The following is a 13,788-nucleotide window of genomic DNA, read 5'->3' as shown; positions in this document are numbered from 1 at the left end:
ATGATCCACACAGTCGAATGCCTTTGCATAGTCAATAAAACACAGGTAAACATCTTTCTGGTATTCTCTGCTTTCAGCCAGGATCCATTTGACATCAGCAATGACATCCCTTGTTCCATGTCCTCTTCTGAATCTGGCTTGAATTTCTGGCAGTTCCCTGTTGATATACTGCTGCAGCCACTTTTGAAAGATCTCTAGCAAAATTTTACTTGTGTGTGATATTAATGATATTGTTCAATAATTTCCACGTTCCTTCTTCAGAGCACCTTTCTTTGGAATGGGCATAAATATAGATCTTTTCCGGCCGGGTGGCCAGGCAGCTGTCTTCCAAATTTCTTGGCATAGACGAGTGAGCACTTCCAGTTTGATGTTTGTTGAAACATCTCAGTTGATATTCCATCAATTCCTGAAGCCTTGTTTTTTGCCAATGCCTTCAGTGCAGCTTGGACTTCTTCCTTCAGTAGCATCGACTCCTGATCATATGCTACCTCCTGAAACGGTTGAATGTCAACCAATTCTTTTTGGTACAGTGACTATGTATTCCTTCCATCTCCTTTTGATACTTGCTGCGTCGTTTAATATTGTCCCAGTAGAATCCTTCAGTATTGCAACTCGAGGCTTGAATTTTTTCTTCGGTTCTTTCAGCTTGAGAAATGCCAAGCATGTTCTTCCTTTTTGGTTTTCTATCTCCACGTCTTTGCACATGTCATTGTAATACTTTACTTTGTCTTCTCAAGCCACCGTTTGAAATCGTCTGTTCAGTTCTTTTACTTCATCATTTCTTCCTTTTGCTTTAGCTACTCGACGTTCAAAAGCAAGTTGCGTGATGTCCTTGATGTCATCCCACAACTTGTCTGGTCTTCAGTCATTAGTGTTCAACACGTCAAATCTATTCTTAAGATGGTCTCTAAATTCAGGTGGGATATACTCAAGGTCGTCCTTTGGCTCTCGTGGACTTGTTCTAATTTTCTTCAGTTTCAACGTGAATTTGCGTGTGAGCAATTGATGGTCTGTTCCAGTCAGCAGCCCCTGACTGCTGATATTGAGCTTTTCCATTGTCTTTTCCCACAGATGTAGTTGATTTGATTCCTGTGCATTCTATCTGGTGAGGTTCACATGCATAGTCACTGTTTATGTTGGTGAAAAAGTTATTTGCAATGAAAAACTCATTGGTCTTGCCAAATTCTATCATGTGGTCTCTGGCATTATTTCTGTCACCAAGGCCATATTTTCCAACTACTGATCCTTCTTCTTTGTTTCCAACTTTCGCATTCCAATTTCCAGTAATTGTCAATGCATACTGCTTGCATGTTTGATCAATTTCAGACTGAAGAAGTTGGTAAAAATCTTCAACTTCTTCATCTTTCGCCTTAGTGGTTGATGCATAGATTTGAATAACAGTCGTATTAACTGGTCTTCCTTGTAGAGATATGGATATTATCTGACAGATGCGCAGGGGTTAGGAGCTTTAGGAGAAGATATTTTCAGAGTGTCAAAGCATCTCTCTCAAGGTATTTATTAACTACTAAGGGAAAATCCCCCACGTATCTGTCAGTCTGTCATACTACGGGGGCTTGCATGTTGCTTTGATGCTGGAAGCTATGCCACCAGTATTCAAATACGAGCAGGGTCATCCACGGCGGACAGGTTTCAGCTGAGCTTCCAGACTGAAACAGACTAGGAAATTACTTATACTCAACAGAATTTTTAATTATCTAAACATTTGCAAAGCACTTTATTTTTTAGGAAGGTCCATGTCAGTTACCAAGTTTGCCTTATTCTGTCTTTTGCTAAATGATTAACAGTACTTAGGTACTATAGTTTGTACAATGGTGTAAGTAGTTTCCTTTTTGCCCCGTCACTTATAAATACAATGTGCCAGGCACTATTCTAAGTGCTTTACATACACGAACTCATTAAATCCTCACAACAATCCTATGAGGGAGGTACTTTTATTATCCCCATTTTACAGATGAGAAAACCGAGTCACCAAGAGGTTATGAGACCTGTCCATGGTCATGCTGCTGTGATTCAAAGTACGGAAGTCTAGCGCTCTAGTCCCTGCTTTTAATCACTCTGCTATACTGCATCTTCAGGGATTTAAAAATATCTGTCTTGGTGTCTAACCTAGCAAGCAAAAATAAAAACTGAAAAATACAGAAGGACCAAAACATTAAAGGTCTCAAACCTCAAAAGATTTAAGATTAAAAAAGAAAAAAAAAATTTAAAAGATGATTCTACTATGGCAAGTATTAGGAGATATGTCCAGAGCATGGCTTCTAAAGAAAAATAAGGATCATTTTAATTCTCTATAAATACCACATACCCCTACTCTCCACTGGGAAAAAGCAATCAATAACCAATTAAACCACAAGGCAAATAAACTTATCCTGCACAGACTGCTTTAACATCAGAAAGACTGATACAGGCCGCAAGACATCCAAGGGGAACTGGGAACCCATGGAGCTAGGTATCATCCATGAATACTTAACAAAGGGAACCACAGCACGAATCAGATGTTTGCGAAAGATCCTAGAGATACACTAAAATACCACGATAGGCAACACTACAGTATTATTTAATTCCAGTCAATCCATTATGCTGAACAAAGATTAGATTTCCATCTGGGCATGTACTGGAATCAATAGAGCTGATTAATTGCTCTGAAAAAGCAATTAACTGTATTCTATTAATTAACTCAATTCTGTTCTCTGAAGTTAAAAATCACTATGGATCTGAGATTTTTAAAGTTCTGACTGAAAAACTACTTAAGGGTAGAAAACCTATAATTCAAGAAAGTAGTCTGCAGTTTACAGAATTAAGGAGGATAAATAATGATAAACATGGTTCATTCCTCTTTGTCCTCATTTTCTGTAATTATTCCAAATACAATATGGACCTTGGGGTTCGTCCCAAACTGCTCTTCATATCAGTGAAGTATTTAACATGGGCCAGACACTAAAGTCAAGTTCTAAAAATGCAGAAACATGATCGCTATCCTCTAAGAAACTCAATCTAGTGCAAGAGACATGTACGTAAAAGATCTTTTCAATACACTGTAGTACACACTATGGGCACTTAACTGAATGACACGATTAACATACACACTATACTGAAACAAGAAGATAAGTGATTATTAGAGGGGCATGTTTATTCTTTTAATCTTTATAATAATCAGAATAATTTAAAATGTAAAATATTATTACAGGGCTTATAATAAAAATAGTAATTTACTGCCTACCCAATGCCACCCTACCATTAAGTTCACTTATTTTAACTGTTTCATGTGATATTACCCTGTGGTGCTTTATACCTACATTATTCCTCTACCTTCAAAATTTATTCCACATCTGATGCCTTCCACCACTTGCACCAAAAGTCCAAGTCACTTTCATCTCACTTGCTCTCTAATCTACTAACCAGTCTCCCTACTTCTACTCTTAGCTTCCTTCAGTTCATTCTCCCCAAAACAAGTGTTGTTGTGTTGTTATTGGATGCCGTTGAGTTGATTCCAACTCATAGAGACTCCATGTGACAGAGTAGGCTGTTATCTTTATGGGAGGAGATTACCAGTCTCTCTTCCAGGGAGCAAACCACCAACCTTTCAGTTAGCAGTTGAGTGCTTAACCATTGTGTCACCAGGGCTCCTTAAAAAAATTAGAATAGTCTTTAAACAGTGAAAATCAGATGATAACACTCCATTGTCTAAAATCCTCCACTGGCTTTAATGAATATCCAAAAAACCAAACCTATTGCCATCAAGTCGATTCCAACTCATAGCAACCCTACAGGACAGTAGAACTGCCCCACAGGTTTCTAAGGCTGTAATCTTTATGGAAGCAGAATGCCACAGCTTTCTCCTGCAGAGTGGCTGGTGGGTTTGAACTGCTGACCTTTCAGTTAGCAGCTGAGCACTTAATCACTGCCACCACAGCTCCGCTTAATGAACCTAGAATAAAGTAAAAACTCCTTTCTACATCCTACAAAGCCCTACATAATTTGTCTCCTGCCTATATCTCTGACCTCCTTTCCTATGCTCTCCTGCTTAGTCATTATGGCCAAGCCACACTGGCTTTCTTGCTTTTTCCTGGAACTCTTAAGCTCACACATAACTCATGGCCTTTACACTTGCCATTACCTCCACCTTGAATACTCCTGCACCAGATCTTCTCACAGCGGGCTCCTTCTCCATCATCCAGGTCACTGCTCAAATGTCACCACCTTAAAGAAGGCTTCCTTCACCATCCTGCTTAATAGATACATATATCTCCTTCCCATGGTACCATCCCAGTTACACTGTACTCAATTACCATGGTTTATTTTCTTAGATCAGTTATCATTATAAGAAATTATATATACATATAACTTGCTTATATATATATTTTGCTTATGTGGTTATTGTTTCTCTCTCCAATCCATGTAAGTTAGCAGCTTTGTCCAACTTAGTACATGATCTCTAGTGCCCAGTTCTGTAGCAGCACCTACCAAAAGCTCAAAGAATATGTGTTGAATTTGTTTCTAAATTTGCTGAGGATCTGAATTGAATCTTTTTTTCTTTAATGGAAAATTTTATAATGAAATTTTTCAAACAAAGAGTAGAGAGAATAGTTTAACAAATCACCATATATTCAGTTTCAACATCGCCAACTGACAGCCAATCTTGTTTCAACTATACCGCTAGTCATTTCATCTCTCATTTGAAGCAAATTCCAGATAACTATCATTTCATATATATTTAAGTAGTATCTCTCAAAAATAAAGATCTTTTATATATAATTGCCATATGAGGTACCTTTAAAAATTACAAAACTTGGGGTCCCAGACCTCTCTGGGACTTAATGTATCAGAATCTCTAGAGTGGGACATGTATTTTTGAAGTATTCTTCAGATATTTCTGATTCAGCCAGACTATTACATAAGCAATGGCTGACATTTGGGAGTGATTCTAGAAGGCTCAGAATTGTCAGTTACATAGGAATCTAATCAGGCAAAGACACCAATGAAAATACCATTTAAGAGACAAAGTTTCTGAGTTAAAAGATCAAAAGAGTTTCAGAATTTAAAAAGAAAAAAGAACTGGACGAAATATTGAATCAAAGAGTCCTTACTTGGATACCGAAAGCGGTTGATTAAATTCTTCTCCCACAGCAACGTTGCTCCCTTCAAAACTGGGAATATCGACTGCTTTTAATGAAGACGCACTACCTGGAAGACTTGTGACTTCATTATTAATATCAACAGAAAAATTCATGTCCTCACTGGAAATTTTGGTATCATCTTGCTTCAGCTGAGATTCAGGCTCTTGATCATCACCTGCTGCATTCCAAAATAAACTAGCACCTGGAGGTTAAATAATTTAACAGATTCTGAAACAAACATTCAACTATTAAAAACAATTTTTTGACAAACCTTTAAGTAAGACTAGTTTCATTATTTTAATGCAGTTACCTACAACTGTTTACAGATTGTATTTCCTCAGAAGTGCCACCAAGAGGTAGGTGAAGGGTGGAAAGATAGAAAGCTGAGTGAGGGGAAAGTGATCTTTCTGGGCTCTGCCCAATTGCCCCAGCCTCTTCAAGAGGAGGGGCTTTCAAATGATCTGTTTTACATATTAAAGTTCTGAATACAATATGGGGTGGGGGAGAGGGTGTTGAAAACTGCTGTTCTGGATACTAGGAGAAAATATATAAAATACAAATCCCCTGGCTCTCTGATTTGATCTCTAAATACAATATTTGAGACTATATTTGGGATCCATCAGACTTGTGTATCAGCAAGTATTTAAAATAACTGGTGCTTCTGATAAGAATAAAGAGTTAAGAACACTGAACATCTGAATTCTCTGACATTAGGTCATATATCAAATGTTTTCCAAACTTTATGGACCACTTTCATAGTATCTGCAGAGCTATGTATATGTATTATTATTTGTTTACTATTTTTCTTTAAATCAGTTCACTTAATTTTTACTTAGCCTTATCCTCAACACAATCATACCTGTAAAAGCACAGACTTGATGTGCTAATTATATTTTTCCAATACAAAGAATAACATATCTGTAAAATATTCATCTGTGTACCACCAAAACTCATCTTTCTACCATGAATGATACGAATACCACAATGGTTAAATGGTTAAATGGTTAAAACCAAAAAGTAAATCCAAGTATTTGATGGACCACCTGGGTGATTTCATGAAAATAAATTAAATAATAAATGAATGAAGTATTTTTAATTGTGCATGCACTAAACATTTTTTTTTTAATTTAAGCAAAAACAGGGACTATTTTGAAAAACTTAGTCCTAAGTACTGCTACTCTTCCTGGATACATATCAACACATACCTTTAGAAAATTAACTTGTAGAATAAATGTGCTTCTAAAAGCCACTTTGTTCAACAGACTATTAATAATCTATTTTTCTGCATATAAATAACTCTGAATATGAATCTATGAAGTTTTAAAAACCATGTTTGAAAACTTGTTTCAAATAATTTTCAGAAAATCAGTTCAAACACATGAATGACTCCATTCAGTTATTTATTCGGCACCTATTATGTATTATCAGGCATTATGCTAGCACTGAGATACACTGGTGAATAAGTCAGTGTCCCAGATCTCCAAAAGCTTAGTCTAGTGGCAGATACAGATAATAAGCAACCATAACATAGTAAAAACGGAATTTTACAAGGACATAGGGGGAAACCGACACTTTTGGGTATATTTACTTAGCTCACAATACCCACACCTCCTTTACTAGCACCCCTCCAAGACCCACTCACCCACACCCATACAACTTTTTCTTGGGAATTGCCACCCCCTGCAATTCACAGATGTGAATCTCCAGGAGGTATGTCCCTATTATTTGATTCTAAACCCAAAACAACAAAAACCAAACCCGCTGCTGTCAAGTCAATTCCGACTCATAGCAACCCTAGAGGACAGAGTAAAACTGCCCCATAGGGTTTCCAAGGAGTACCTGGTGGATTCGAACTGCTGACCTTTTGGTTAGCAGCCATAGCTCTCAACCACTATGCCACCTGGGTTTCCATGTGATTCTAGGCCCCCCTTTATCACTGAACCAGGAATTAAAGCCTAATTCAAACTAGGCCATTCAGGTTCTCTGGAATTTGAAACTGAGACTGAGGGATAACAAGCTGCTTTGTATATATGGCTAGAACCGTTTAATATATAAACTTTAGCATTCTGGGCCATGAGAAGCAGTGAAAGCAAGACTGCAGACAGCTTTGAGTAAAAGAGTCATGTAGGTAACAAGGGAGTCCTAGTGTTGTTACAGTTTCTAGTTTTAGTCTTTTCTGATGTCCAGCTCCACTTCTGGCCTTGGCTTTGGTGAAACACCCCCATATACTTTCAGCAAAATCTCCTTCCTTGTTTAAGTTAGTTCAAGGTGGTTTATGTTACTTGCAGCCTAAGAATCTTAATACTGAGTAGTACCTGAATTTGACGTACAAATGTACATGTGACTTGCTATCCTCACTCCTTATTCCCCCTCCTACCCAGATAGTTTAGATAATGTATGAGTTCAGAAAAAGAATCAGAAATCTGCCTTTCTTTTTTATTCTTCCTCTTAAATTTTTATTCTCTAGCCTCAAATCTTCATGTTACCTCCATTAAATCTATGTCATCAACTCCACTCCACTCCTATACTTCTGACATTTGAGTATCTCCATTCACATTTCCAAATGTATCTCCATTCATATTTCCAGAAGTAACTCAATCTCAACAAGCATTTAAACTGAACTCATCTTCTGTCTTCTGCTTCTCTAACTTGCCTCCTCCTGTTTAATGCTACTACTATTTCACCTGTCATTCAGGTTTAAAATCCTGGAGTAATTTTTTTACCCCATCTTTAATAAACTTCACCTTACATTATTTTGTACTGTCAAAAATCAAGAAACCTACATTGGTACATTACTACCAACTACACTCCAGACTTTATTCAGATTTCACCAGTTTTTCTGCTAATGTCCTTTTTCTGCTCCAGGATCTGATCCAGGATACCACACAGCATATGGCATTTAGCTGGAGTAACTTTTAAATCCTCCCTCCTCCTCAACTAGCAAATCCAATTAGTTATTAAATCTTATCAACATCTTACATGACTCTTCCTCTTCATTCTTGTTACTCCCACCCTATTTTCTAGACACGGGAGCCCTGGTGGTGCAGTAGTTAAGCCCTCGGCTGCAAACCAAACGTCGGTGGTTTGAACCTACCAACTGCTCCATGGGAGAAAGATGTGGCAGTCTGCTTTCATAAAGATTTACAGCCTTGGAAATTCTATGAGGCAGTTCTACTCTGTCCTATAGGATTGCTATAACTCACAATCGACTCTACAGCAATGGTTTGTTTTGGTTTTGGTATGTTCTAGGCACCTTGCTAGATGCTAGGGATACAAAGAACTTCTTGAAGATCTCAGTCTGGTGGTAATCAAAAATCAAGTATTTGTTAATCAAAACAAATACATGTCATTTACATCATTAATTGAATGTTTAAAAAAAGGCCTTTAATGTTTACCAGACGGAGTAGATATTCCTTTGTGAAAAATAAAAGCTCTCCAAAACACAGTAAATAGGAATTTATGTTTTAACGCCAGACTGTCTGAATTCCATTCCAGAATCTGAGACTTACTAGCTGTGTAACCTTGGGCAAACAACACGGCCTCTATGTCTCAGTTTCCTCATTTATAAAAGTGTAATAACAATTGCACCTACCTCTAAAGACTGTTCCATGGATTAAATAAATTGGTTATACACTAAGCAATGAGAATAGTGCCAGGCACATGGTAAATGCTTAACAAATGTTAGCTGTTATTACTATCATCACTTTCCCTTTTGTATGCTTCACGTTCCCAGTCAAACTGAACAACTCACAAAGCCTTGTGTTTTTCCACTGAACCCATGCCCTTTTCGCTACCCAATCTATTTTCCCATTTTTCCAAATCTACTTACTGAAATCCTACATAACCTTCAAGGACCAGATATACATGAAACCTTCCCTGATCCCTCAAACTACAGATGAGTTCATTTATTAGAGTTGGGTCCAGCCTGGGGATAGTAGCAAAAACAACCAGTGTATCATGTTATATGATTTCATGTCTGTCTTAAGGTATAGTTTTATTTCACAAAGAGCAAAATTACACGAAGACTTAAACAAATTATACTCTGATCACCTTGGTTTTGGTTCTATTTGTACTGTACACCAATTCCAATGTAAAATTTTAAAGTAGATATGAAAAAGCATTCTAAAAATAATTCCTTATGAATTAAAAAATTACCTGTGCTCACAGCAATGCTTACACTTTTTCTCATGTGCAAGCCAGAAGACTGTGCTTCCGTGGAAACCAACTCCATTTGTCTTGTACTGTTTTCGACAGTGGTTGTCTTAGGGGAACAGGGCTGCAGAGACTGTGCTTCTAATAAACGCTGAATCTGTATCAATTAGTAACATATTTTAAACTGACAGTGAAGTAATCAACAAAATTGGCACAGTTTAATTATTAATTATAATGTTTTCCAATTATAAATAACTGACTTTTATCTGTATTTTCTCACATTTCAAGTACAGTATATCATGAAACTTCTTCAAAGTAGCACATCATTATCATCAGTCATTAAGATGTACTTTGTGCTAGGTATAAATTTAAAAATAAAAATATAAAGATGTTTTAAATTGGCACTCATGTAGAAAACTGAACAGTTAACATTTTAAACCAACATTTTATTCTTATTTCATTTACAAATCAAAAGCAAGATTGCAGAAATACTCTAACTCCATGTACCAAATATGGACCATTTCACACAGCACTCATCTTACAAAGGTTAATCAGAATTGCCCATGTTTAGGCATGCTGAAACTGGCAATAATATGCATGCCAATAGCTAACTTAGTGAATGCTTCCTGTCATGAGACACTATGCTAAGAACTTTCATATATGATTTTTATAATAACTCTGAGAAGAAAGTACTACTATTAAATGCATTTTACAGACAAGAAAATTTGATTAACCACCTAGGTCATATAACAAACAAATGGCAAAACTGAGGTTCAAACACAGAAAGACTCTCCCTCTCTTTTAAACTGAGATATAATTCACATACTATAAGTCACCCTTTAAAATTTACAGTTCAGTGGTTTTTAGTAATATTCACAAAGTTGTGTAACCATCGCCACCATCTAATTCCAGAATATTTTCCTCTCTCCCCCATAAACACCCGCAAGCATTAGCAATTTCCCATTCCCCTTCCTCCCAGCCCCTGGCAACCTACTTCCTGTCTCTATTCTGGGCATTTCATATAAATGGAACCGTACGTGGCCTTGTCCTAGCTTCTTTCACTTAGCATCATGGGTTTACCTGTGTTACAGCATTTATCAATACTTCATTCCTTTTTATGGCTGTGATATTCCATTGTATGGATACACTACATTTTGTTTATTTATCAGTTGATGGACAGTTGGGTTCTTTCTACTTTTTGGCTATTTTGAATAATGCTGCTATGAGCATTCCTATACACATTTTTGTATGCATATGTTTTCATTTCATTGGGTATATATCTGAAGTGAAAGAACCTCCCTTTTTAAACACTGTAATTTTCTTTCTGTCTCCCTATAAATGATACTATTGTGTTCAGCTATCTCATTAATTTCAGTGGATTAACTTTATTAAATATGAGAACATAAGTATCCAGTAAATTACTTAGATCAGTATATGACCTGCATTAATACAAAATAGCGTATGTATTTATAGTGGTTAGGAGCATGGACTTTGGGGTCAGACACACATAGTTTAAATCTTACTCTGCGACCTAAAAGTAAGACTGTTGAGAGGATTAAAACAGATAAATAAAATACTTGTAATTTATTGACTGCTTACTATATAAGCCAGGCCCTACACTAAGCACTTTATTAACTCTTTTACTCTTCATCTATACATATAATGAGGTCCCTGGGTGGCACAAATGGTTTGTGCTCGGCTAACTGAAGGACTGGCAGTTCAAATCCACCCAGCAGCACCTCGGAAGAAAGGCCTGGTAGTCTACTTCCATCAGATTACAGCCATTGAAACCCTATGGACTACAGTTCTATTCTGACACACATGAGGTCGCCATGAGTTGGAATCGACTTGATGGCAATGAGTTTGGTTTTTCTGGATACAGATAGTAACTATTATCACTCCTATTTTACAGATGAGAAAACTGAGGTTTAAAGAAATCACAGAGAAAAGCACTCAATAAAAGACTTACCATACATGCTAAGTGCCTGATATTAGTTACTATGTTAAAAAAAAATGTTCATCTACTACCTTTATTTCTAGTTTTTAACATTTTAATACATTAATCACTAAAGTCCTATAATGCTTTTTAATATTTCATACACTTAATATCCTCTTCTCATTACTTTTCCTTTTCAGAATTTTCTAAGATCTTTTGGCAAAAGGACTTCAGTGTTATTCTTTCATGTTCCACTCCTCAAGCTCAGTCTTCTCCATTAAAAAAGAGGGAGGGACTAGACTGGAATATTAAAATATACTACAAAGCTATTATGAGTAAATTGAATGGTACTGGAATAGGCAGGTAGATGAACAGAGCAGAATATAGCCCAGAAATAGATGCAAACACATGATACCTTCATTATACAATTAAAAACAAATTTATAAATCAACAAAAAGATATATCATATTTTTACACAAATAACGCATGCATTATACGTTTCTGCAAACCCCTCAAGCCTCCCCACATGCTATTTTCATAAGTGCGCTATACCAATATTTTTTTACATTACTGACTTTAGTTTCGTTTTTTTTTTTTCCTATCCAACGGATTGAATGTCACCAGGATAAAACTGATCTCATGGAAGCGTCATTTAACGTAGGTATTTTCCTAAACCAAGTGCAACCAATGGTGAACTGAACAGGCTCATGATGGAAATGGGACACCATGTTGAAACCAGAGTATGAATGCACAAAGAGCTATAAATTAGTAAGTAAGAAATATCCTAGGCCTAAAACTATAAGAACAAGATGTTATTTATATTTTATTGCTTCCATAAATCTTAAACTGAAACATAACTTTTGATAATCAATGTCTCTGAAATCAACAAATAAGTCACCAGAAGAAATTGTGTTTTCATCTTAAAATCGGCCATTATAGTTTATTCATTATCAACATCATCATCATTCAACTCCCAGAACCCTTCAAAGTTCAATCCCTCATCACTATCATCATTGAAATATCTCAGAGCGGCCTGCAGACTCTCTTCTGTGACTTCTGAACTGATGTCATCATCATCATCACTGCCTTTGGCATCTTCACCTTTGTCATCGATATTCTGCTGGCACACAATTCCAGCTTTTCTGAAGCTGATGCAGATGGTTTCTGGGGTATTTTCTGAAGCCACTGCAGATGATTTCTGGGGTTATCCGCCCAAGCAGAAGTCACCCACTTGCAGACCTCTGCAAACGACGCCCGCTTCAGTCATCATGATGGTGTGAACTCATGAATCCCAGACTGCATCCATCCATCCCACTCTCTTCTCAAAGAAGTCTTGAACAGGTGGCTGACTGCTATATTTAGTGGCTGCAGCTTGCAGCTAAGGCCACCAGGTATGACTGCCATATAGGCATCAGTTAATATAATTTTGAATGTTTTTTTCTTTGTGAGTAGCCATGGTAGCGAAAATCAGTAACGACTTCTTCGAAAAGAATGCCCCCTGCCTGGCCCTATAACATTTATCTACCCGTACTTTCTTAACATCACAGTCCATCCATCCCTTATTACAATGAAGAACCACACTGGTGGGCAGTTTTTTGCAGGGCATGGTAACTCTCTTGAAAATCACCATCGGCTTTAATTTTACCCTACTCGCAATGCAACCAAGGACTACAGTGAAGCAAGCCCTCTAGTGCCCAGTGGTTGTAATGGCTATAGTTTTCACACCTGAAGCAGCTACAGTTATGGTGGTCAGAATCTCAAAAGACATAGGAAGCTTGTCCATATTAACTCCATTGCAAAGATACTGAGTTCAGAGATTTCTTTGGTGACAAAAAGTTGACCATCTTTTGCTCCTAATCATCCAGAATTCACTGGCCTACAGTGGTTCTCACTCTCATGGAAAGACCATTCCTTTTCATGAATTTAGAAATCCAGGTGAAACTCACCTTGCAATCTGGGATTCCTTTTTCATTTGCCTGAAGCTTCGCTTTGATTTGAATTGCGACAATAGAGATAGCTTGATTTTGCTCCCTTTGAGAGATAATCCACTCTTTCAAGTCATTCTCCAACTCAGTTATTTTGCTTTGGGCCAACGATGTGCATGTTTTAGTGGATTCATTTTGTTCAGCTCCTTTTTCTCCTTTCTCCATTAGCGAATGGACAACTCTCCAAACTCGAACTCCCTAGCTGCCACTCTGTTGCTTGTTTTTTCCACCCTTGCAATGACTTTCAGTTTGAAGTCAGCGATGTAGGACTTGCATTTAATTCCTGCCATGATCCTAAAAAGTTCTAAGATTTAGATATATAAACCGAAAAATGTGCACAATATAATCAATAATTGGCTGGTTCTAGTAAAGAGATCGCAAAATTCAAACATGAGGTGTACAAGAAGCAAGGGTCTTTTTAGATGCTTGCAAGCATATGACTGATCAAAGTTTTGAACACTGATCAAAGACATTGGTGTTAATAAGACATAATAAGACTGAAATAAGCAAACCCTATGGGGCAGTTCTACTCAGTCCTATAGGGTCCCTGTGAGTCTGACTGGAGGGCACTTAACAA

The 13,788-nt window shown here is 37.1% G+C and overlaps 1 protein-coding gene across 2 annotated transcripts in view; it reads right to left on the bottom strand.

The window, feature by feature from the left end:
• STIL (STIL centriolar assembly protein) overlaps positions 1 to 13,788 on the bottom strand; it is a 61,335-nt gene that overhangs the window by 11,175 nt on the left and 36,372 nt on the right. For both annotated transcript variants that reach the window (XM_004371771.2, XM_023727100.1), the window contains 2 exons: positions 9,294 to 9,447; positions 5,109 to 5,340 (listed from right to left, as the gene is read on the bottom strand). In XM_004371771.2, coding sequence (XP_004371828.1) covers positions 5,109 to 5,340; positions 9,294 to 9,447 — 386 coding nt within the window. The remainder of the gene's footprint in view (positions 1 to 5,108; positions 5,341 to 9,293; positions 9,448 to 13,788) is intronic.

The sequence above is a fragment of the Trichechus manatus genome, unplaced genomic scaffold (assembly GCF_000243295.1).
Source record: "Trichechus manatus latirostris isolate Lorelei unplaced genomic scaffold, TriManLat1.0 scaffold00015, whole genome shotgun sequence".
Lineage (NCBI taxonomy): Eukaryota > Metazoa > Chordata > Mammalia > Sirenia > Trichechidae > Trichechus > Trichechus manatus.
This window is presented reverse-complemented; position numbering and strand designations above follow the sequence as displayed.